The 23387-nt window shown below is 43.4% G+C and overlaps 1 protein-coding gene across 1 annotated transcript in view; it reads right to left on the reverse strand.

Annotated features, from left to right (window-relative positions):
* Nucleotides 1-23387, reverse strand: part of AGAP1 (ArfGAP with GTPase domain, ankyrin repeat and PH domain 1) — a gene marked incomplete at its 5' end in the record, with an annotated part of 313414 nt that overhangs the window by 159626 nt on the left and 130401 nt on the right. The window contains one exon of the mRNA XM_014961995.1: nt 13712-13816. Within this exon, the coding sequence (XP_014817481.1) occupies nt 13712-13816 (105 nt within the window). The remainder of the gene's footprint in view (nt 1-13711; nt 13817-23387) is intronic.

The following is a 23387-nucleotide window of genomic DNA, read 5'->3' on the forward strand; positions in this document are numbered from 1 at the left end:
ATATGGGGACCCCCAAAACTAAGCCATCAAACCAGCTTATTTTTCCCTAGCTGTTGGAGAATTATTAACAGTAAAAAGGGGGATCTGAACAATTCACAGAGCTCTGCTGCCAAAAGAAACCAAGGCCATTCATTAATAAAAATTCATTCACTAGGTGTTAGAAACGAACAAGACAGTTTCATCCATAAATTATCAAGTTGGCGTAACTTTCTTGTTCGGTGTCAGCTCTTCCCAAATTAAAATACAATAAGCAGAACATAATTGAGCATGTATTGCTTATGGGCTCTAAAATGAAGCTTAATCAGAAAGCGACTAAACCTCAGCATGGACTCTTTTTAATAGATATGTTTTATTTCACATGAAACAACCACCGTACTCCCGTTTAAATCTGAGAAGGAGAAGTTTATTCCCAATTCTTCCCCTGAACAGAGTGCACAATTTCCCCGCCGCACTGCCAACTTGTGAGATGTGACAGGGCATTATTAAAGCCCTTTTAATTGAGAGCAAACCAGGCTTAGGTGAGCTATAAACCATCGGGGAGAGTGAGTGAACGTTGGGAAACAGGAAATAAATGCGCCGTAGCCCTACCATTATTAGATGAAAGTGCCCAAACACAACAGATGCCACAAAGGTATTAACGTCAGCTTAAATATTTATGGGGATATATCAAATGTAAATAATAAAGCCTCTTTTCAGCGTGCATAGCGATAATCTCTGCATTTCCCCGAGGAGGAGAGGCGAGCACCAAGTTTCCAGTCGGCGGAGCATCCGCCCCCAACACGTGCTCCCTTCAGATCTGCACTCGGGGAATAAAAGTTAAAACTACAAAATAACGTGGCGGCTTCAGAAGCTCAACGGAGGGTTTGATCAGATTAGAACAGATGAGGGTCTTGCTGTCATCTGGAATATGAAGTTTATTCCAAATTCTTCCCCTGAACAGAGTGCACAATTTCCCCGCCGCACTGTCAACTTGTGAGATGTGACAGGGCATTATTAAAGCCCTTTTAATTGAGAGCAAACCAGGCTTAGGTGAGCTATAAACCATCGGGGAGAGTGAGTGAACGTTGGGAAACAGGAAATAAATGCGCCGCAGCCCTACCATTATTAGATGAAAGTGCCCAAACACAACAGATGCCACAAAGGTATTAACGTCAGCTTAAATATTTATGGGGATATATCAAATGTAAATAATAAAGCCTCTTTTCAGCGTGCATAGCGATAATCTCTGCATTTCCCCGAGGAGGAGAGGCGAGCACCAAGTTTCCAGTCGGCGGAGCATCCGCCCCCAACACGTGCTCCCTTCAGATCTGCACTCGGGGAATAAAAGTTAAAACTACAAAATAACGTGGCGGCTTCAGAAGCTCAACGGAGGGTTTGATCAGATTAGAACAGATGAGGGTCTTGCTGTCATCTGGAATATGCTGTGTTAAAGAGAAGACAAGCAAGCCCGATTTTGATATGCAAATGTTACAGATATAACTCCCCTAGATGTTAGTTGTAGAAAATGCTGATCCGAGAAAAAAGGGGGAAAAAAACCCTTTAACAAGGCATGAGGGTAATTCAAAGCCAAGTACTTTTAAACAGCACTTAACAAGTCCCTAGAGCCCACTCAACAGTGGGCCACCCCAGAAGTGCCATCTTCTGCCCCTCAACAGCTTGAAAAAGTAGTAATTGCAAATCCATTTGCATTTTTCTTCTCAACTTGTCCATGTTCATCATTCAGCAACACGGGGGAAAAAAAAAAAAAGGGGAAAAAAAAAAAAAGCAGCAAGCAGTAAAGGAAAGGGAACCCTCCCCAAACGTGAGGATAAGAGGAGAAGCCAGCCCCCCCATCCCCGCGCTTGCACCTTCGCCACCGCTTGTTTTTTACATTTCCCTCCTAATTATGTTGCATCTATTGCCATACACTTAATTAGCTGCATTAATGTGATTTCTTTTCACATAGTCAAGCAATTAAGAGCTATGATTGAGTTTCATTCAATTAGCCTCAACAAACATGCTAATTGATGTCCCAGATGCAAATGAGGTGCAATGAGAGAAACCTGCTAGCGATTTGAGAGCCGCGGCGGGGAAGGGACCCGCGGCTCGCAGCTTGCTGACAGCAGCACAGCTTTAACGTGGCTCCCACCTTCTGTGGAGGGAGGTTGGTGGTGGGGAAACAAGACATTAGTGCCCCGGTTGTAACCCCAGTAGATGCCTCCAGGAAGAACGGGAGGGCGTCGAATCCAATCGACGTCGTCTCCGATCCTCACGCCGGTAGGATTTAGGGAAGAGCGTGGTGTTTTCCTGCAGCTGGGAAGGAATTCCAGACCCTACCAACACCATGGTGTCTTCAGCTAAAGGGTCTAGAAAAGGTCTCTATCTCATCTCTGAGCTCCTCAAACACCACGCCGGCGATGGCCCGCCGTTATCAGTAACTGGCAAGTTAATCTTAGTCAGCTGCGGGGCGATGCCGCCTCTTCAAGTTAAGGCCAGAACGCATCAATCAATCAATAATCCCTAAAAAAATACGCCGGCTCTTATTGATTCTCATTGCTTTTCATCCCGAGGTTACCCTTAGCCGTTCGCTCAAATATAGGTGTTAATTTGACTACTCAAGGCCATTGACCATTATCTAGGGGACTAAATAAACTGTTAAAATATCAGCTGAAATCATAAAAGCTACATTGACTGAAGACGACACGAAATGTTATTTGACAGCGCCACAAAATGAATCGCCTTGAGTAAGAAAAAAAAACGATGTGCCATGACACAGAATAATGTAAAGTAAGATTACTTTAGTTCTGCTCTTACTACAGCTGTTTACAACAGCAGAAATTAATTTAACCAATTAACTGAACAGAAGCCTTTCAGACATGCAAATTGAGAAACGAGGAGGATGATGTTTTCTGAACAGACCTACCAAAAAGCAACTGCTATTTTTTTTTTGGGGGGGGGGGGCTCTTTTGTTTTCATTGTCAGCAGTTGTTAATTTTGCTGCCATACATCACAATGGCTTCTGATGGCTCTCAAAGCCAGAGAAGACACTCCACCAAGGGCCACAATCACCTCCATGGCTACCTGATGGTTCCAGCTAGTTGTCTGCTTTCTCCTAGCTGAGAAGACTGAAGATAACAGCAAGATATCTCTTCTTCCACAGCCATGCTTAGGGCTGCTGCCTGCTTTTGGCCCCTTTTTTAGGGGTGGGAAGACATATGGGTTAGATGGAGGGAATGGCAGAAGAAAAATGCTGGCTGCTGCTTCCATGAAGCTGCAACTCCAACTCACACCATCTGTCTACCACAGTTCTCTCAAACACTTCACTGAAGGACCACAGAGCATGTGGCAGCACAGCTCCTCCCTAGAATGTTCCTTAAGTTAAAGACCATGGTAGGTATGTAACACCAACAGCCAGATACCTCTTTTTCCACAGCCATGCCTAGGGCTGCTGCCTGCTTTTGGCCCCTTTTTCAAGGGTGGGAAGACATATGGGTCAGATGGAGGGAATGGCAGAAGAAAGAGCTGGCTGCTGCTTCCATGAAGCTGCAACTCCAACTCACACCATCTGTCTACCACAGTTCTCTCAAACACTTCACTGAAGGACCACAGAGCATGTGGCAGCACAGCTCCTCCCTAGAATGTTCCTTAAGTTAAAGACCATGGTAGGTATGTAACACTGTGGATATCAAAACCATGATGGAGTTTGAGGATGTTCAAATATCTCTAATACAAGAGACAGTCATCCTCGTCACACACCAAGAAATGCCTTTCTGCTACCTAGGTTGTATTTAAAAAACACAGTATTTCATTCGGGCAGTCTTTTTTCAAGGTGCCCAGGGACAGGACAAGAGGAGATGGGCACAAACTTGAATGTAAGAAGTTCCACCTGAACATGAGGAGGACCTTCAGGGTGGCAGAGCCCTGGAAGAGGCTGCCCAGGGAGGTGGTGGAGTCTCCTTCTCTGGAGACATTCAAACCCACCTGGACACGTTCCTGTGGGACCTGCTCTGGGTGGCCCTGCTTTGGCAGGGGGTTGGACTAGATGATCTCCAGAGGTCCCTTCCAACCCCACAGGACTCTGCGATTACCAGTGCATTAAGCAAGAAAATGTGTATGAATGCAAAGTTACCAAATATAATACTCATCAGCTAAATCCCCCAGGCTTTTCTGGAGAGCTGCCTGCACTCAAAGCCCTTTGTCCTTACAGAAGGTTATGTTCCTCTTGATTTGCACAACTGCAAAATACCTTCCAAGGTAACAGAAAACTTGGTTTTGATTGTACTTCTACCCCGGGACTGCAGTGAAAAGGCTAGTGCTGCAACCTAGTCTCCTTGTCCAAGAAACCTCCCCAAGAAGACAGAAGGATCAAACTGGAGAAGACAACACCCAGGGTCTCCTGTGGCTGGGCTAAGTGGACTGTGGATAAAGCCATCTTGCACAGAAATCCCTTTCGTTGGAGCTATATTTTTTATTTTTTACATTGTGGCGCTCGGTGAATGGGACTCAAAGCTCCCACCAAACCCCCTCATTTCGGGATTGCCACGTGCCAGAAGATGAACATTTAAAAAATAATCTCTCTCCTAGAAAGCCTCCCCGTGTGTTTCTTCTACCCTTTTCCAACTCACAACATGCCAAACAGGACAGACTCTGAGGGAGCAATGCCTTTTCGTGTCCTTTTAATGGCACACAAGTACAAATGTGACACTTTTTCTCTTCTGGAGACTGTTTTTCCCTGCGCTAGGAATTGGTTCAGGCCCGGGATCTGCCTCTGGTTCACACAGCTTTCAAGAAAAACACCTTCATTTTGTTCAACTGGACAAAACACTCCTAAGGTTGAATTTACTGAGGCTGATCTAGTGTTTCCTGATCTGAGGCGAAATAAAAACGATTACGGGGAAAGAAAAGTGTACGGTCACACCTCTGGATGACATTTTAAATACTGCGAGTGGCATATTTTTTGAGACACAATTCCAATCTCCTGAGCTGACCTATTAGACCCACAAAACCTATTGTTCACCCTCAGCAACAACCGCTTCCGAAAAAAAACAAAACCCCAATCCCTTTCCCTCCAAAACCAGACCAAAACCTCCCCCCCCCAGACCCCCGGCAGCCCGGTGGTAAATGGCTGGAGCCTTGACTTTTGTGCCTCTAACGTGGCAGTCAGACATTTTTATTGCAAAACGCCGTCTGGAAAAGATGCAAAACAAAATTGCTAAACTGGAAAAAAAGAAAGAAAAGGAGAAGGGGGGGGGGGGGGGAAAAGAAAAAAAAAAAAAAACAACCCACCACCACCACCACAAAAGGCCCCCTTCCCTTTGCTTATTGAGTTCAAAGGCATAACATGCAGCACCCTGCAGCAAATGGGAAGCTACACTAATTTTAAAGCCATAAAACGCTATAAAGTGCCCTGCGGGGCAGGACTACACTGAAGCTAGTTGCACCTAAATAAGACATGGTTCATTTACTTCGCAGCTTAGCCTAATGTAATCATCAGCGGATTCCTAGCCTAGAGTTGTAACAGGCAAATAGCCGCTACTGCGGAGGCGACACTCCCAGCCATTGAGGGGCCTCAGCTAGATTGCTGTTGATTAGAAAATTTTTCAGTTTTGACAAGCCCTTAATGAACATAAATCGCTCCTTGATTGGTTTTCCATTTGGGGCCACGGGCACACCTAAGAAGAAACAAAAAAGTCTCCCAACTCCTCTCTCTCTCTCTCTCCCCCCCCAACTTTCCCTGGGAAGGACCCGAGCGACAAACCCACCGTCAGGTTATGAGCCACCGTGGAATATATTAATCAAATTTCCTGTTAAATTAGCCATCCTCCCCTCTCGCATTTAAATACAGGCATAATATCGTCCGGCTTCATAATATATAGTTAAGAAAAGCAACGAAATGTTCTTTTCGGAGGAGAACGTAGGAATGAAAATGCGTTCTGGAAAACACCATGCTGAAGCACTCTGCCCTGACAAAAAGAAGGTCATCTCCAATCTGTTTTATTCACATCAGGAATCAAGAACGTTAAATTTCCAGTAATAAAAAGCCCTGAGTAGATCTACGCTGCGGTGTTAATCAGTTCGATGGGAAGTTGGGGCAACACTTTCAATACAAAGGTAATTTCACAAAACGTTGCGGTTTTTAAATGGATCACACATTTTCAGCAAATTCTTCCATCTGCGTTTCTCCTTCAGACTTTGTAACAAGAAACGCTGTAAAAGCCAGATCAGAGTTTTACCATCCTGAGTAATTTATGAAGCGTTTATATCCACAGCAGTTAGCTCTGCTGGACAGGAAGCTCTAATTTTATAAAACCCCGTGATTAATTAATAGCTTGGCTTTCGCCACTTAAATTGCAACTCGTTCCGATACCAAAAATTTTCCCTGCCTCTTTTGAGCCTGAAATGTATGTTTGCTGCTCCTTACTACATGCTGCAAGTTTGCCCAGCTCTGCAGTAGCTATAGAGTGTTTGTCACCACATCCCACCCTAATGACGCGATAAATCTTGTTGTGCCCTCCCAAATGAATAGACCTGGAACAACAAATGCTTCACCTTCCCCTCGTCCGTGCATTTGGTGACCTGTGAGCACTCTAAGAAGTTATTGTGGATGATCTTCTCCATCCCCATCGACTGGGATCCTGTATTTGAGGAGTATTTCCCAGGTGGCTTGCTGACCATCAGGACCTACGGTCGGATTTTGCACTATACAGAAGGGATGCAATGGCACTTTTTAAGCAAGAATATTTCTAGTTTGAAAAGCCACAAAGCCAGGGGGTGGAAAATAATTTGCCTTGACAGCTATCCCAAATGATAGATCTCACTTCGGGACCGCAAACACATTTTAGCTTCTATTTTCCCCATTCGTTCTTAAGTTTTTTCCCCCCAAACTGATCTTCACTCCATTACGTCTTTAAGATAATAAAGGAGTTTTGCAGGAAGCTATAAAGTGAATGAGTGATCTCTACAGCTATACCACTTTATAAAGGCCTCCTTTGCTTTTAAAATATCATAGGTTATACGTTTTATGTTTGGTATTTTTACCAAAAAAAAGTTAATCAGCATGATTAACACTTATTTTTAACAGTTATCCTCTATCTGTCCCTAGAAACAAATGCGCAGTGAAACATGCTAGAATTAAGAAAGGAAATATCTGGAAAATTTAAGTCAATATTGTTAGAAAGGACAATGTTGCTCTGAACAACAAGCCTTTAATGAAAAGGCTTCCAGAAAAAGTGCCGGTCGTGGTGAGCGGAAAAAATACGGCATCAACTCATCAGCTGTAATAAGCAATTATACAGATATGTCACTGCTCCTATCATTCAGTTTTCCTGTCTAAACCAATGTTTTAGGCATATTAATGGATGCAATAACTATAATAAAAACTTAATGCATGCTTCAGACAGGTCAGACAGGTTTGTCTTCATCCCCACTCAAACTATATCCTCATTTTTGCTTCGATGGCTACTCTTTCTGGAGGTAGAGATACATCTTATCTGAAAAAGCAGCATATGCATAACCTTTTTTCAGCTGAAATACAGATTTACTGAGGCCTGATTTGAGTTGTTCATAGGAAAGGCCAGCTAGAAGGGCTCAGAGAGCCAGCCAATATCCAGCTTTACGTTCCTTCAAAGGAAAAAGGGGGATAAAAAAAGGACATACACAATGGTGTTTTAGAAATATAAAAGAGCATGAATATTTCTATTAAAGCAACGCAAACAACACACTTGGGAGGTACTAAACAGCCCGAGGTAACACAACCCTGAAAAAAAAGGCTGAACCTAAACGACATCTGTAGGTATTTATTCATAAACATGAAGATGAGGGCTGCTCCATTGGCTGGAGCAACACCAAGTTTGCTTTTCCTGTAGGAAATGGCCGAGCAGGAAAGCTCAATTGAAAGCCAAGTCCACCATCCTGAGTCTTAGAAGAGCTTTACAAGCACATGCTTTGTAGAGAAGGTGCGCCCATAGAAGATATTCTTGAAGCTCTTGCACAAAGTTTAGGCTTAGTGTTGGATATGACTCCTTACCAGGCTGAAATGTTAGACTTTTTAAAGAAAATACATTCAGTTTATTTGAGGATAGAACAACATTTCTAGCGTTCCCTTGTGAGCCAGCTCATGTAGGCTTGCTCAACCAGCCAGAGCTATTTTTAAGGAAGACTTGAAACTATGGCCACTAGTCAGATAATTGGGCAGACCAGCTGAATCCACACACTTCTCAAGGAGATAGAGATAAGTTCTGTCTCCCTCAATCACCTCAACGCAAGTTATCAAACCAGATCAGTTATGATGGGAGGCAAGGTGAAAGCCCATCCCTGGAGGGGTTCAAGGCCAGGCTGGATGGGGCTTGGAGCAACCTAGTGTGGTGGGAGGTGTCCCTGCCCAGGGCAGGGGGGTTGGAACTGGATGATCTTCAAGGTCCCTTCCAACTCTAACCATTGTATACTGCAATACAGACCTCAGCAAGCAAAAAAACAACCTTGATGTGTAGATACATAGGATTTACACACCATGTATGTTCTAGATGGGCATCAGACCTTCCTTCTCATGCATTTAAGAAGCTGTTCATAGAATCATAGAATCATTGAGGTTGGAAGAGACCCTTGGGATCATCGAGTCTTCTCAAGGAGATAGAGATAAGTTCTGTCTCCCTCAATCACCTCAACGCAAGTTATCAAACCAGATCAGTTATGATGGGAGGCAAGGTGAAAGCCCATCCCTGGAGGGGTTCAAGGCCAGGCTGGATGGGGCTTGGAGCAACCTAGTGTGGTGGGAGGTGTCCCTGCCCAGGGCAGGGGGGTTGGAACTGGATGATCTTCAAGGTCCCTTCCAACTCTAACCATTGTATACTGCAATACAGACCTCAGCAAGCAAAAAAACAACCTTGATGTGTAGATACATAGGATTTACACACCATGTATGTTCTAGATGGGCATCAGACCTTCCCTCTCATGCATTTAAGAAGCTGTTCATAGAATCATAGAATCATTGAGGTTGGAAGAGACCCTTGGGATCATCGAGTCCAACCATCTACCCTACTCTACAAAGTCCTCCCCTACACCATGTCCCTCAGTACCCCATCTAAACGTCCCTTAAACACATCCAGGGACGGTGACTCAACCACCTCCCTGGGCAGCCTATTCCAATGCCCCCTAAGGTGCCAAAGCACTGTGCTTTTATTTGAAATCAAATCTAGAGCAGATTAAATATAAAAGGAGGAAAAACTGTCCTTCCCTAAAAAGATCTGTTTTCAATTTTTTGTTTTTTTTTTTCCTTCCCCCCCCCTTCATTTGTTTTTTGGTTTTTTTTATCTCCCCCCCCCTTCATTTCATAAACGAGGGGCAGTGACGATGATGGGGATACAAGAGAGCAGCAAATGGACATCCACAGCTAAAGCTTTGTCATCTACTGACTCGTGGCATGATGGCAACCCTCTGGCAGGCAGACAGGGGCGAAACATCATCAGCTATTCATCAGGATAAGGCTTAGATAAAGCAGCAGCACGTAAGGCTGCCCAGCAGGTATCCTGGTGAATGCACTTCAGGAGCCCTCGCCACATGGCATCCTGCCACTAAAAAGCCAAAGAGATGCCTAGACAAATTCCCTCGGGTCCCCTCGGGGAGGCTGAGGCTGAATTTGTCAGCCAGAATTTTAGTCATCCACTCAACGGCTCTACTCCAGAAGCGTGAAGATGAATAGGTAGCTATGGTGAACTTTGAAGCCTTGCAGGTCAAAGTTCTCTCTCATTATCCCCACCATTTTCTATCGGCGTAGCTCCTCAGCATCCCAAGGGATGGGAAGGTTTGAGGCTCTTGAAAAAAAAAACCTGACATGACCAAGTCAGGAAACCGTAGGGTGCTTATGTACATATATTTTTCTTTCCCCGTTTTTCTCTCCCCCCACTTTCATGAAAAGAAGGGATAGGAATTTAGCTATTGTGTCAAACGTTCAGCCTGGTGGCATTAGTAGTCACTCATTTAGCTGGCACAATGCAGCAGTCATTTCAACACGCTGCCCTGCCAAACAGGCCTGACCCTTCCAGGGCTGCCTCCTCTGTAAGAAAGGTACTAATTTGATTTTTCACTCCTTACCCCAAAACCTTTCATTTTGTAGGCAACCCTTTCAAGGAGGATGGCAGTACTGATTTCTGCAACAGGGACACGTTCCCTAGATTAAAACCCCTGCCTTCATGTCTGACCTGCTGCTGAACATCATCCGACAGACGACCAAGAAAGACACTTCTGGCCAAATCTCAAGCTGTATTTAATGCAGTGCTCACTATCAACCATTAAATATTGTAATAGGTTCTTCCAATGCAGGTGTTATGTTCTGACTCGAATCGCATTCTGGAAAAACCAAATTATCTCCTAAATTCCCTACTTGTTGCCACCACTAGAGGCCAGCTCACCTTCCGTTTCACAGAATGACAACCGCAAAATTTTGTGTAACCAAAACGACCTACATAATTGAGATAACCCAAACCTAGCCAACAGGTCAGATTAGAGCCAGTTTTTTTACAAGTTTAGGAAACTGACGTTAGATGGTTAGCAAAAGTTACTATCTTCAATGCTATTTAATGGGAAGATTGGTAGGAATAAGGTCCTTACGTTTCAAAGCAATGTAAGAAATTATCCCAAACAGCAACGCAAGCACAGTATTAAAAATTCATCATTTTTATGGCTTGCTGTGAAAAAGTTACAGATCAACAAACCCTGGCAAAACCAAAGCAGAACCACATTATCAGAGTCCTGCGAGTGGGAAAACCCTTTCACTCTGCAAGAATGAACTCTAAAATAATCCCACCCATGAGGAAATTCTGACTTTGCTGCTTTTCTGCCTACAAAGTTTTTTGCACAATCCGTGCTGGGAGTGCAACTCACCTAAAATGTGTGGTCCTGCCTCTTCCTCTCACTGTGCTTTGCACAGGGCAGAGAAGATCCTACTCCTATTGCCTGATGGATGAAGAATGCTCTGCAGGGTGTATGTAATTATTAATTGACAATATTGAGGCACCATCCCTGGAGGTGTTCAAAAGGCAGGTTGATGTAGTGCTGGGAGGTCTGGTTTAGTGATGATGCTCCTTGTTTGTTGTGTGGGTGTCTATTTTTGTCAGTTAGGTTGATGGTTGGACAAGATGATCTTTAAGGTCCCTTCCAACCTAGAAGATTCTGTGATTCTGTGATAAATAAGTCTGTTGACAGTATGAAAATATACTGTGGAATTAGTGCAGTGATTCTTTGAAGGCTGAAGGCCATAGAAGGCATTATACCAGCGTAATTTAGAAGAGAAATCACATCATAGTAAGATTTTAACACGAGTGAGCAGAACCCCAACTACTCCTAGAGAGTGGGTTCAGTAAAGGTGTCTCAAGAAGCCCCCGAATTTAGTACGACATTTTCCTAAGTAGCTTCTTGCCAGCTAGAAGCTGAGGATGGTCCCTCACCACCACCTACCCACACACAGCCAAGGGAGAAGAACGTTACAAACCTCTCCCATCTACGCAAGGAAGTCTGAGCAAATGGAAATAGGGAGCCGTGTACCCTTTTCGTGTGGGTGGGTTGGGGGGGCACGGTGGGGGATAGAGGGAAACAATTACAGGCTAGTAATTACTTCTTCTTTAAATGGATTCTCTCTAATCTCCAATGGATTTACCTCTAATCTCAAAGTAATTACCTCTAATCTCAACGGATTCTCACTCTAGGGGAGACTAAGCAGCTGCAGGGAAGCCTACAGAGAAGGAGAACTCTATTGTCTGCGAGAGGCCATGAAAAACTAACACGTGTGCAGCAACCACCAGGAACAATAGAAGACTTTTACAAAGCCAGGAAGGGACTTGGGCACAGACAATGGCAGTTTGGCTCCTCCTTGCTCCATGACCCAGAGTTGGCCAACACAACCTGAGGGAAACTCATGTGGGAGCTCCATAAGGGCTGTCTCAACAGCATGAGGTATCCACGCTTCCCTTCTGTGAGCAACATCAATATACAATTCAGGTATTTTGGGACTACTTCACAGCAGAATTCCCCAAATTTCAAAGCACTAAAAGTGGCCAAAGAGGACAGACAGGCTTGTAGAGTTTTACAAAAACAGTGAAACCCTTGCTCCAAAACACAAGGGCTGAGGGACCAGATTTCTGATGGAAAGCAGCAATGCCTTGAAGTTAGTTGCCATCTAACTTCTTAAATAATTTTAAAGAGTCATGGATGTAACATCAGAAACTATAACAAAGTATTATTATGGCAGGATCTGAGACTATGAACTCTTGTGTCAAGCCAGAGAAAAAGTGCTAACATTCAGCCCACAGGGAACAGCAAATTGGTATGAACCTGATTGAAACCTTGATTTTCACTCCTTAAGGACAAACTGCCCAGGAGCTCAAAATGACACCAACAGGTTTGGAAACAACTAACTAACCCTTAAGTGTTACAACTGGCAACCCTCTGATTTTCATATGGGATATGATGGTAAAATATAAGACCAGATAAGACTCCCTTTAAGTGCTACAACTGGCAACCCTCTGGTTTTCATATGGGATACGATGGTAAAATATAAGACCAGATAAGACTCTGAAGAGTTTTTTTTGTATTTTACCACGTTTTTTTGTATTTTACCATTGCCTGTACTACAGAGCAAGTGGAAGAGCTGGGAATCTCCTGGGAGTTTCAAGACTGGGAGTCTCCACATTGGCTCTGTCCTTTGAATTGCTCCAGCATGGAATGAGCTCTGACAAATCACACCTTTCCTCCTGCGAATTCCTCTGGAATGAAACGAGCTCTGACAAATCACACCTTTCCTCCTGCTGGCGTGGCCAGGGCAGATGGAGTAGGCTGGTTCTGAGTCAGGTCACTGTGCTCCTTCCACCCCCAAAAATCTATCCAGAGACTGGGCTACAGGCACCGAGAGGGACAGATGGGATCACCAGGCAGAGACAACAATTGACACCTTACCATGAAAATGTTTGATGCCATATATTTTAATAGCTATGCCATTTTCAAAAGGCTGATCAGAATTATTTCTGAATAAACCATAACCACTGTAAAATACCAGAAACTTTCCTCACTCTTTACTACATCTCGGACACTTACTCTTAAATCACACCTTTCCTCCTGCTGGCGTGGCTGGGGCAGATGGAGTAGGCTAGTTCTGAGTCAGATCACTGTGCTCCTTCCACCCCCAAAACTCTATCCAAGGACTGGGCTACAGGCACTGAGAGGGACAGATGGGATCCCCAGGCAGAGACAACAACTGACACCTTACCATGAAAATGTTTGATGCCATATATTTTAATAGCTATGCCATTTTCAAAAGGCTGATCAGAATTATTTCTGAATAAACCATAACCACTGTAAAATACCAGAAGCTTTCCTCACTCTTTACTACATCTTGGACACTTACTCTCATAAAATTTTTCTGTTGTTTTTTAATCCTGGGATCAACCAGAATTCCATAAAAGCATCAGCACAAAAGAAAAGCTTAAACCTTCTCAGCTGCTTCTTGGGATGCAAGGGAACCCCTGTTCCAGGGGCTTCAAAGGAACCTGACTGTACTCACAGACTTGCACCCCTAATTTTATTTCAGATTACGTTGTTTTGAGAGGGAGAGGAATGAAGAGAGAAAGAGAGGAGTTTCTCGACCAGAAAGGGCTCAACTAAAACACGTCAGGACAAACTCACAAAACACTGTTTTTTTGGGACCTAACACTGGTGAACGTGCAGGCAGCACAGCTGTACTTACATGTAAACTAGGATGGTAGGTCAGCACTCCGTTGTCGCACAACGTCACGTATTTCTTCTTCCACTCTTTATTCAACGACTTGCCACTTCGCTTTAGCAGCATACCCTGGTAGAGGAAAAAAAAGAAAAAAAGATTAAATATTCTTTTGCCAATGCACAATTATTTAAGGCGCAGAAAGAGATAAATACAATTGCCATCATTTTTAGATATGCCTTCTCCTGAGAGTTACTCATTTTCCCCCGTTTTCCCACAACGCGCATTGTCTCCGTTGGCAGCTTTCGTGCTTGCAATTTTGGAGGAAATCTCCAGGTGCAGCTTTCATAAAGCAAGTCACATAAACAGAAAAGACTCTGTCAGGACTGGCTTTTATCCACCGGGTAGAGAAAACTCTTTTGCACTGAATTCCATGTCTCAGGAAAGCACATTTTCACATGACATAGAGTAAAGGTTACCCAGACGCGCTCCTAGTTGAGAAAGACACAGCCCATTTCCCAACCCTCTAAAATAAATGATGAACCCAATGTTGAGTAAGGATCCTACTGTGTGATGTTCACTCCCTTCAGCATGTTCCTGGTGATTCCTTGCTGTCCAGGCTCTCCACAAACAGGGAAGAGTGTATGTCTACGTTCTCATTCCCTGACACTGCAATGGCAATCCTCCTCCCTACTCATCGCGGCAAAAGACGACACCAATTCCAGGCAAGAGCAGCAAAATGGAAACAGGGAAAATATGAAGTTTTCAACCCTAAACATCAGTGATGAACGCTAACAATCAACAGTTGGGATAAAAAGCCATCACCGTCTTCAAATGGAAAAGGACTACTACTGCACACTAACCTGTTCTCTGCTTAAAAAAAAGGGAAGTCACTTAGAAAAGCAAAATATAACATGTTGTAGGCACGGCGAAGGTGGTAAATCAAGCCATGTTTTAGCAATGCACTTCCCTAGGAAATTTTAATTTACAAAACCAATTCAGAAGGCAATTCCTAAGGGCAAGTCACTTAGAAAAGCAAAATATAACACGCTGTAGGCATGGCGAAGGTGGTAAATCAAACCATGTTTTAGCAATGCACTTCCCTAGGAAATTTTAATTTACAAAACCAATTCAGAAGGCAATTCCTACGGAATTCACACAGTGCTGTGGTCACTGAAAGTCTTACTGAAATGTCCCAGTGGAAACACCATGTACAGCACCTACTGTGGGGACTCACTAGTTCCACAGATCAAGTTCAGATAAAAACGGATGCTTAAATTCATTTCATTAGATCATAACCAGGAATCTGAACTAATACAACCTTCAGTTCTCTAATTCCCATGAGGTTTTCCATGGAACTGAAAAGTGGGAAAACGTAAGATAGGAAGATGCGCTATCAAACGTGGTGCTTCCATCTCCCACACCGTTGTTTTTGTGAGTTAAAACCTTGAAAGCAAGTTATGCTGTTTTTTCATGAAACCTGCAGCTTTTACAAAGAGATCTCTCTGCAGACCCCATCCCAAAGCCACCAGGGGCCAAGAAGGCAGTTCTGCACGAGCAGAAGTCATCCAGAGCTAGGCAAATTTATATTCTCCCTCCGTTGCAGACGTTATAACTTGTCCCTCACGAACTAACAACTCTCCTTTTGGAAGCCGTGATGATCCCAGCGGAAAAAGCCAAGTTCACAACCCGCCTGTTCCCGGACACACACTTTTGAGTCAAAAACTTCAGAGAACAAACCGTCACGATTCAAAGCCATCGGGGGATGGGACCGTAAAGAAAAGCTCGCGTTGGATGACTGAATTACACAGCGGCACAAACTCCCGAACTTTCTGACCCTCTGGAGGTCAACTTGCTGTTTTTTGTGCCGTTCCTTGAGACAACTCAAACTTTTTCAAGAGAAAACGGGGTTTCTGAAACGCTTTTCTTACAAAAGCTTCTGTGAGTGCGAGTCGCACATCCCAATTATCGTCTTCCAGTGGTTAGAGACGTTGTGTTTTTTTTTTTTTTCTATTAAAAAATGAAAGCTTATTTCTGCCTTTGACTTGTATGTTTGTCTATAGCGGGTGAGCTGTCGCTTCACCTTCCAATCTTTCATACCTCACCTGTAGCACGTTCGCTGGCGTTTAGGGAGACCCAATACTAGTTATCGTTGTGTTATGGGGATCAAAAATTACTCTTTCCCTGCAGTGGTTTGTTCTTCAGACCTTTTAACTGGGGAAAAAGCTGTGAGGATCATGATGGTGATTCCCCTCTGGCTCCTTACCTTTTTTTTTTTTAAGTTTTAAAGAAAGCGATATATGTATATATTTCACACCTTTTAATCTGTCCCTTTGCTATACAGAAAACATGTCATTACTCACAAAATTTTCAATTCATGGCAATTATCAACACAATAAATAGTAAAATCCCACTGCTTTCCTGATTTTTACTACACAGAGCTTTTCCTACTACCTAGGTGTGAATTATGAAATTCTATTTTTGGGTCTAAATGAAGAAAACTATTCAAAACGGGGTTTCACCTTGATTTTAAAATGAAATTGTGTGCTTTCATGTAAAAGATAACACTCAGCATTAAATACGTACCATCTACCTATTTGTCCCTAACTAACAATCCATTTTCCTTAGGCACTGCTTTGGCAAAAAAAGAATAGATTTTTGTATCATGTGAGAATTAAAAATATCTTCCAGTACCTGCAGAGGAAGCTGCTCTGAATACAAGGAGCTAACTTAAACTGTTATGAAGCAGAGAAAGCCCATATAAACCACATGTTTTTTTTCCTCAAGGCCAAAGACCGCCACTTTGTCGGTGGTAATTATATAGAATGGTCTGGAGAAATGCTCTTAGTATCAGAGTTTAGATCAGTTATAAACGCACTTTAACATTAACTAAACTTAAAAAAAAAAAAAAAAAAAAAAACCCAGATATGACAAGAAATGTTACTTGAACAAAAAGAAAAAGCCCTTCACTTCAGTCACATTATGTCTACATTTAAGTCACATCAGATCCTCTGCCTAGGAAAGGAGACACGTGGGTTGTCGCTGACCTTTGGTACCTCCGAGGCAATTCAGAGGTAGCTGGGACACGTCTCCAGCCACACAGGTCCCCACCTATGCACAGATTGGAAAAATCATTACATGAACCGACTTCAAAATTCTGATTTCTTTGTGCCAAAATACTCTCTGCCTCAAATTATTATTCATCGCAGAACGTTATTGCTCTTAATTCGTATGAAATTCTTGCATTGCTGCAGACTTCCATCTGCAATTACAGCTCTGCAGTTTGGCTTAACTGACCCAAAGCCTCCAGATCCAACACTAAGAATGTAACACCTCCAATTTGCCCACCAACTGAAAAGGATTTCACGCTTCAAATTACATTTTTTTACCACCTTCCCCTCCAAAACTGCAATTCTGGGTCTAAAGGGAGGAATGCCTCTCCTTCCCGGGCCGCGTTAACTCTACTTTTAATGAGCCACAGGAAAAAGACTTCGACCAAGAGTGCACGAAACTTCCCTTCCTGGGTTTTGCTTGAAGAACTGCATCAGCCTCACAAAGCAAAGGGAGGAACAGTCTTCTAGGTCCCGCCAGCTCTTTATTAGTAATGTGTATGCTACGTCTAGTCCCAGGAGGTCATTGCAAGCCAAAAGCAATGTTAAGTGTACAAGCTTTAAACTACGCGAACCGACTTCAAAATCCTGATTTCTTTGTGCCAAAATACTCTCTGCCTCAAATTATTATTAATCGCAGAACGTTATTGCTCTTAATTCGTATGAAATTCTTGCATTGCTGCAGACTTCCATCTGCAATTACAGCTCTGCAGTTTGGCTTAACTGACCCAAAGCCTCCAGATCCAACACTAAGAATGTAACACCTCCAATTTGCCCACCAACTGAAAAGGATTTCACGCTTCAAATTACATTTTTTTACCACCTTCCCCTCCAAAACTGCAATTCTGGGTCTAAAGGGAGGAATGCCTCTCCTTCCCGGGCCGCGTTAACTCTACTTTTAATGAGCCACAGGAAAAAGACTTCGACCAAGAGTGCACAAAACTTCCCTTCCTGGGTTTTGCTTGAAGAACTGCATCAGCCTCACAAAGCAAAGGGAGGAACAGTCTTCTAGGTCCCGCCAGCTCTTTATTAGTAATGTGTATGCTACGTCTAGTCCCAGGAGGTCATTGCAAGCCAAAAGCAATGTTAAGTGTACAAGCTTTAAATAACTTACAAAGTTAATGTAATGAATGTAAGTGTTATCTGAAATCCATCACTCAGTGGCTTGCCGTAGCCTCAAGCTGTGATAAAACACCACTCATAAATTTATATTAAAACTCTGTTCGATAGCAATTATTTACCAACAAAGATTTATTGATTGCATTTGCTGTTGGAGACTGGGGGCCCGAACTGAGTCAATCAGCTTCTGTTGTTGAGCTTGGGGGCACCAGGAGAAGTTACAGACTGCCATCAGGCTCTGCATCCCAATCATTACTGCCAGAGCAGAAGCAGCTAATGAAAAGCCGCCAGCGCAGGATTGATTGGACTTCAGTAAAAAAAAAATATAAAAATAACCCACCTCAACACTGGCCAAGGGACCAATAGGTACGATACACACCGTTCATCTAATCAGCTCAATCTCACCACTCCAGATGCCTTCCCAGTGAGCTACAAACCTCGCTTGCTTAAACAAATGAAGACAAATGGTGAAACGATTACGAATGTCTTTTATGGAAATATTTCAGGTTTTAAGCAGCAGATCATCAGGGTTTTTAAAAAGCCACTTCTTTAAGTTGTTTAATACTGCACGGAACACGCTGGTAGGTGAGAGACCTTAATTTTTTCAGACAGGCTGGAGAGATGGGAGCAGCACAGGCTTTCATACTTCCCACAAATAAATGTCATCAAAACCCACATGCTGATGACCATCCAGGGACATCTAGAGCCACTGCTTGGCCCACAGAATCATACTGTGTGTGGAGCAACATACTTTGCACTCCCTGATGTGCTCCGTTTTAATTTTCTCACTTTCCCATGTATTATGGATTTTCCAGTGTATGGGTTTCACAAACCAGATAATACTAGTGACCACAGCTTAACTAATTGCACCTTTTTGCATTTGCTCCAGCTGTAGCACTTCTTGTGTTGCCTTTTTGCTGTTGTTGTGTTGGGGTTTTTTTTGTTTGGTTTGTTGCCGTTGTTTATTTTTAATACGATTTGGTTCATTTGACTTTTCTTGGCATGCCAAGAAAAAAATGGTAGAGTCCTTGAAGTCCTTAGAGCCAAAACTGGACCTTCTGGAAAAGGAAATAGAGTATTTTTGTTTCTATTTTCTTTCAGAAGCTTACACCACTGCCATGGCTGAGGTACTGGCATTGTGCAAGGCTTTTTTTCTTCTAATCCCTAATTTTTAGCCAACCTTGGTACCGTGCAAGGCTTTTCTTCTAATCCCTAATTTTTAGCCAACCAACCCCATACTGTTATCCTGATGTTGTTTAGACAGAATGAAATATGTAATCTCACACTTAATCATTAACAACATGAATTCTTAATTTTACGCTCAGGTCTTTAGTTTTCATAACTATGATTAGCAGTGCTATGAATTTTCTCCAGCTCTTTCATCTGCATCTCGTTCACAACTGAAAACTCACGTTTGTCAGAAACATCCTTCCTCAAGTAACTGCAAAGGCAACCATTCATAGTCAGGACCACAAGCTAACCATTACCATACAAATTCTGGTCAATAAAACATCTGCTTCCTTTAAAACTATGAACATGGTGGTCAGGCCCTGGAAGGGCCTGCCCAGGGAGGTGGTGGAGTCACCATCCCTGGAGAGATTTAAGAAATATGTAGAGGTGGCACTTCAGGGCATGCTCTAGTGCCTGAGATTGTTGGGTGTTTTTTCATTTTTGTGTATGGTTGGACTCGGATGATCTCAGAGGTCCTTTCCAACCATGAAGATTCTGTGATATGGTGATCAAATGCTAGTAAATCCTCCAGGTTTGCACGATTCTTCATTTGAATAGATCTCAGGGTATGCAACTAACCCTCTAGGGAATAAACTGCTGAAGATGCTCAATGCATTCAGAATCCTTCCATGCAAAAGTAACTTGCTTTCTTGATCTCCCAGATTTATTTTTTTCCACCAGGTATTTAAGGGACGACAATTAACTATGAAGCTGTTTAACTTTCTACAGTTGGAAACCTGTAGCAAAGATCTGATGATGACACAAAACTGAGTGGAGTGGCTTATACACCAGAAGGCTGTGCTGCCATTCAGTGAGACTTGGAGAGGGTAGAGATTTGGGCCAAGAGGAACCTGATAAAATTCAACCAGGACAAGCTTAGGGTCCTGCACCTGGGGAGGAATAACCCAAATAACCCCTTACACTCATACAGGTTAGGTAGGGGCTGACCTGCTGGAAAGCAGCTCTGTAGAGAGAGACCTTGGGGTTCTGGTAGACAAGTTGATCATGAGGCATCAGTGTGCCCTTGTGGTCAAGAAGGCCAATGGCATCCTGGGGCACATTAAAAAGAGCGTGGTCATCAGGTCAAAGGAGGTCATCCTCCCCCTTTACTCTGTCCTGGGGAGGCTACATCTGGAGTACTGTGTCCAGTTCTGGGCTCCCCAGTCCAAAAAAGTTAAGGAACTACTGGACAGAGTCAAGGGCTATGAAGATGATGAAGGGAATGGAGCACCTCTCTTATGAGGAATGGCTGAGAGACCTGGGTCTGTTTAGCCTGGAGAGAAGAAGACTGAGAGGGGATCTCATCAATGCTTCTCAATATCTAAAGGGTGTGTGTCAAGAGGATGGGGTCAGGCTCTTCTCAGTGGTGCCCGATGACAGGACAAGGGGCAACGGGCACAAGCTGGAATACAAGAAGTTCTGTCTGAACATGTGGAAAAACTTCTTTCCTGTGAGGGTGGCAGAGCCCTGGCAGAGGCTGCCCAGGGAGGTGGTGGAGTCTCCTTCTCTGGAGACATTCAAACCCCACCTGGACACGTTCCTGTGGGACCCGCTCTGGGTGGCCCTGCTTTGGCAGGGGGTTGGACTAGATGATCTCCAGAGGTCCCTTCCAACCCCATATCATTCTCAGATTCTGTGATCCCTTACAGTAGTAACACACAACCGGGGACCAACTGAACCACAAAACAAAGACAAGAAAGTGAAGGTCCTCCAAAGAGTTCTAAAACCAGGAGACTTCGTATGTTCTCAAACTTCAGTATCTAACATTGCAATAAAACCCCTAGAAGACCCTGTGTGTTCTTATTGCAGCCAGGCACACAGGAAAAACTCCACGTCTCCCTTAAAAACTCGCACTACAGCAGTAGCAGAGTTTTGCTACAAAGATGCTTCCCTGTTGAAACTACTCAAATTTACGTTATGTACCAGCTTTACAAGGAAACAAAATCAGAACCTTGAAGCCAATTCTCTTCTAACATTCCTTAAACACAAGGCAGTAACTCAGGGCAGCAGGTAATTACACCATGAATGGTTACCTGGTGCTGAGGTTCATCAGCCACTACTTCCACAGAATCACGGAATTGTTGGAGTTGGAAGGGACCTTCTAGAGATCATCTAGTCCAACTCTCCCGCTAAAGCAGGATTGTCTAGAGCACATTACTCAGGACTGCAGCAAGGTGTGTCTTGAAAATCTCCAGAGAAGGGGACTCCATCTGGAGTCAAAGACAAGAGAGGCTCCAAGATCTGATTTGGAGTAAAAGATGATAGCTTTCCTAAAACTTGAAGGACAATCAACCCGCAACCCATCACTTTCCAAGCTCTTGGCACACAGGCTAATAAAAAAAAATAAATTAGAAAGCCTTATAAAAAAAAATAAATACCCCAATGCAGATGAAGCATGTCTTACAGTTCATTGTAGCACCAGCAATGAAGACTGCTACCTCCAATGAAGAATGGCTCCTGAATTCCTGCGAGCAACCTCAGCACTAAAGACATGGTAAATGAGAAGAACAAATTTGGTGCTCACTATTATTATCTTTTTATTTTTAATGTCTGCTCCAACAATTCAGCCTCCAGATTTTGACCTTAACCTGCCAACTGTGGGTACTGCACAAGTTCCTCTGACACACAGCAAATAATTCTAAGTGGGTTTTCACAACTCCCCAGCTTGCAGGCTACCGATTTCCAACATGGCCATGGACAAGCATTCCTTAGGACGTTGCTGAGCACAGGAACCTACCAACCTTACTTATAACCATGATGTGGTTAAGAAGAGTCAACTGCACTGCAATTTGGGGACTAGAGAATGGTAAGCCATTGCCCGGCACATCGCATTCACCCACTTAACGAGCAACTTTCTGAAGAGGCAAAGAGATGATCATGCAAGAGAAGAACTTGAATGGAAAGCTAAAGACTCAGTATGCTGGATGGAGCAATAAACACACTGTCCTGGCAGAGCACCTCAAGCCCGAAGCTGCACCCCTCTGCAAAATGACCAGGAATTTACTCCAGAGCCCCAAATGGACATGCCAAAAGGCACATTTAAAGGAGAGAGATGCTCAGCAAAGTAGGAGACTTTGTCAGCACTCCTTCAATTGACAGCACTCTTTTGTTAGCCCTCATTTACGTTTATTTCTAAAATCAGACTTTATAAAGTCAATAGCCCATTGCACACGCTAGTTCTCTATCTGCCCTTTCTACAGAGTTTGATATTGCAATTTGCGTGTTACAAAATGCAATTATGCATTTAAAGGAATAGTGGATCTCTCACTCTAAACCCAGTTTACTCCTCCGACCGAGGCACAGCACCTACCAAGTCACAATATTTTTCTGCCTTAGAGTAGTTCCTGCCCCTGTTGCCTTCCGAGGTTTGTTCCGCTTACCCTGGACTGTTAAAAATATAAAATAAAATAATCGCAGCCCTTAATAATCTCAAGTAGTTGGTTTATTAACCCCTTGGCATTGGCAGTTGTGGTTTCCCTGTCGTCGGCGCCAATCTGAAACGCGCCGCCACGCACATCGTTATCTTAGTTGGGGGAGAAACCAGAAGGTTGATGCCAAGGGGGTCTACGTGGGCAGCCGAGGAGCCAGCAGCCCTCACCCCAGCTCGGGGAAACCCAAATTAGACCCAAATTAAAAGGAGTGATAACATCAGGAAAACTCACTCCGGTGGCAAGGCAACATGATGGCGTGGCACGCTTCGTTTGGAAAAGGCTCTAAAGAGCCAAAAACATTCGCGGCGATAAAAACGGCTGCAAGGTCAGGCATAGAAAAGAAAGAAAAAAAAACATGAATGTTTTGTGACTTAAGAAACAAACTGAGGATTGGGGGGGTTTGATAAAAAAAAAAGGAATCATCACGAAGATGTTACTACTTCTAGGTAGATGATACAGCTCTCGTTATAGCACTGCTCCATTTCCTGAAATTCTCTTTATCATATTTTATATAAAACGGGGATTTGGGAGCAAAAATGTTATTTCCTGCCAGAGGCAGGGTTGTGTTTCTAACTGTGTTGCCATGTTGCTATCATCAGATTTCTGACTCATTTTTTGTATAAAGGGCACAGCTTACTATTTAGCACAATATTGAGAATTTGTGGGGGGGGGGGGGGGGGGGGGGGGGAGAGGGGGGTTCATGGGAGAAAAGCCATGAAAAGCTTAAAACCCAATTTTAACTTTCTATCCTGATACTATAGTGTTTCCATAGAAACATCAGGAAGACCACTTAAGAGCAGCTTTTTTTTTTTT

Source organism: Calidris pugnax, unplaced genomic scaffold (genome assembly GCF_001431845.1).
Source record: "Calidris pugnax isolate Ruff unplaced genomic scaffold, ASM143184v1 scaffold357, whole genome shotgun sequence".
In the NCBI taxonomy this organism is placed as follows: Eukaryota; Metazoa; Chordata; class Aves; order Charadriiformes; family Scolopacidae; genus Calidris; species Calidris pugnax.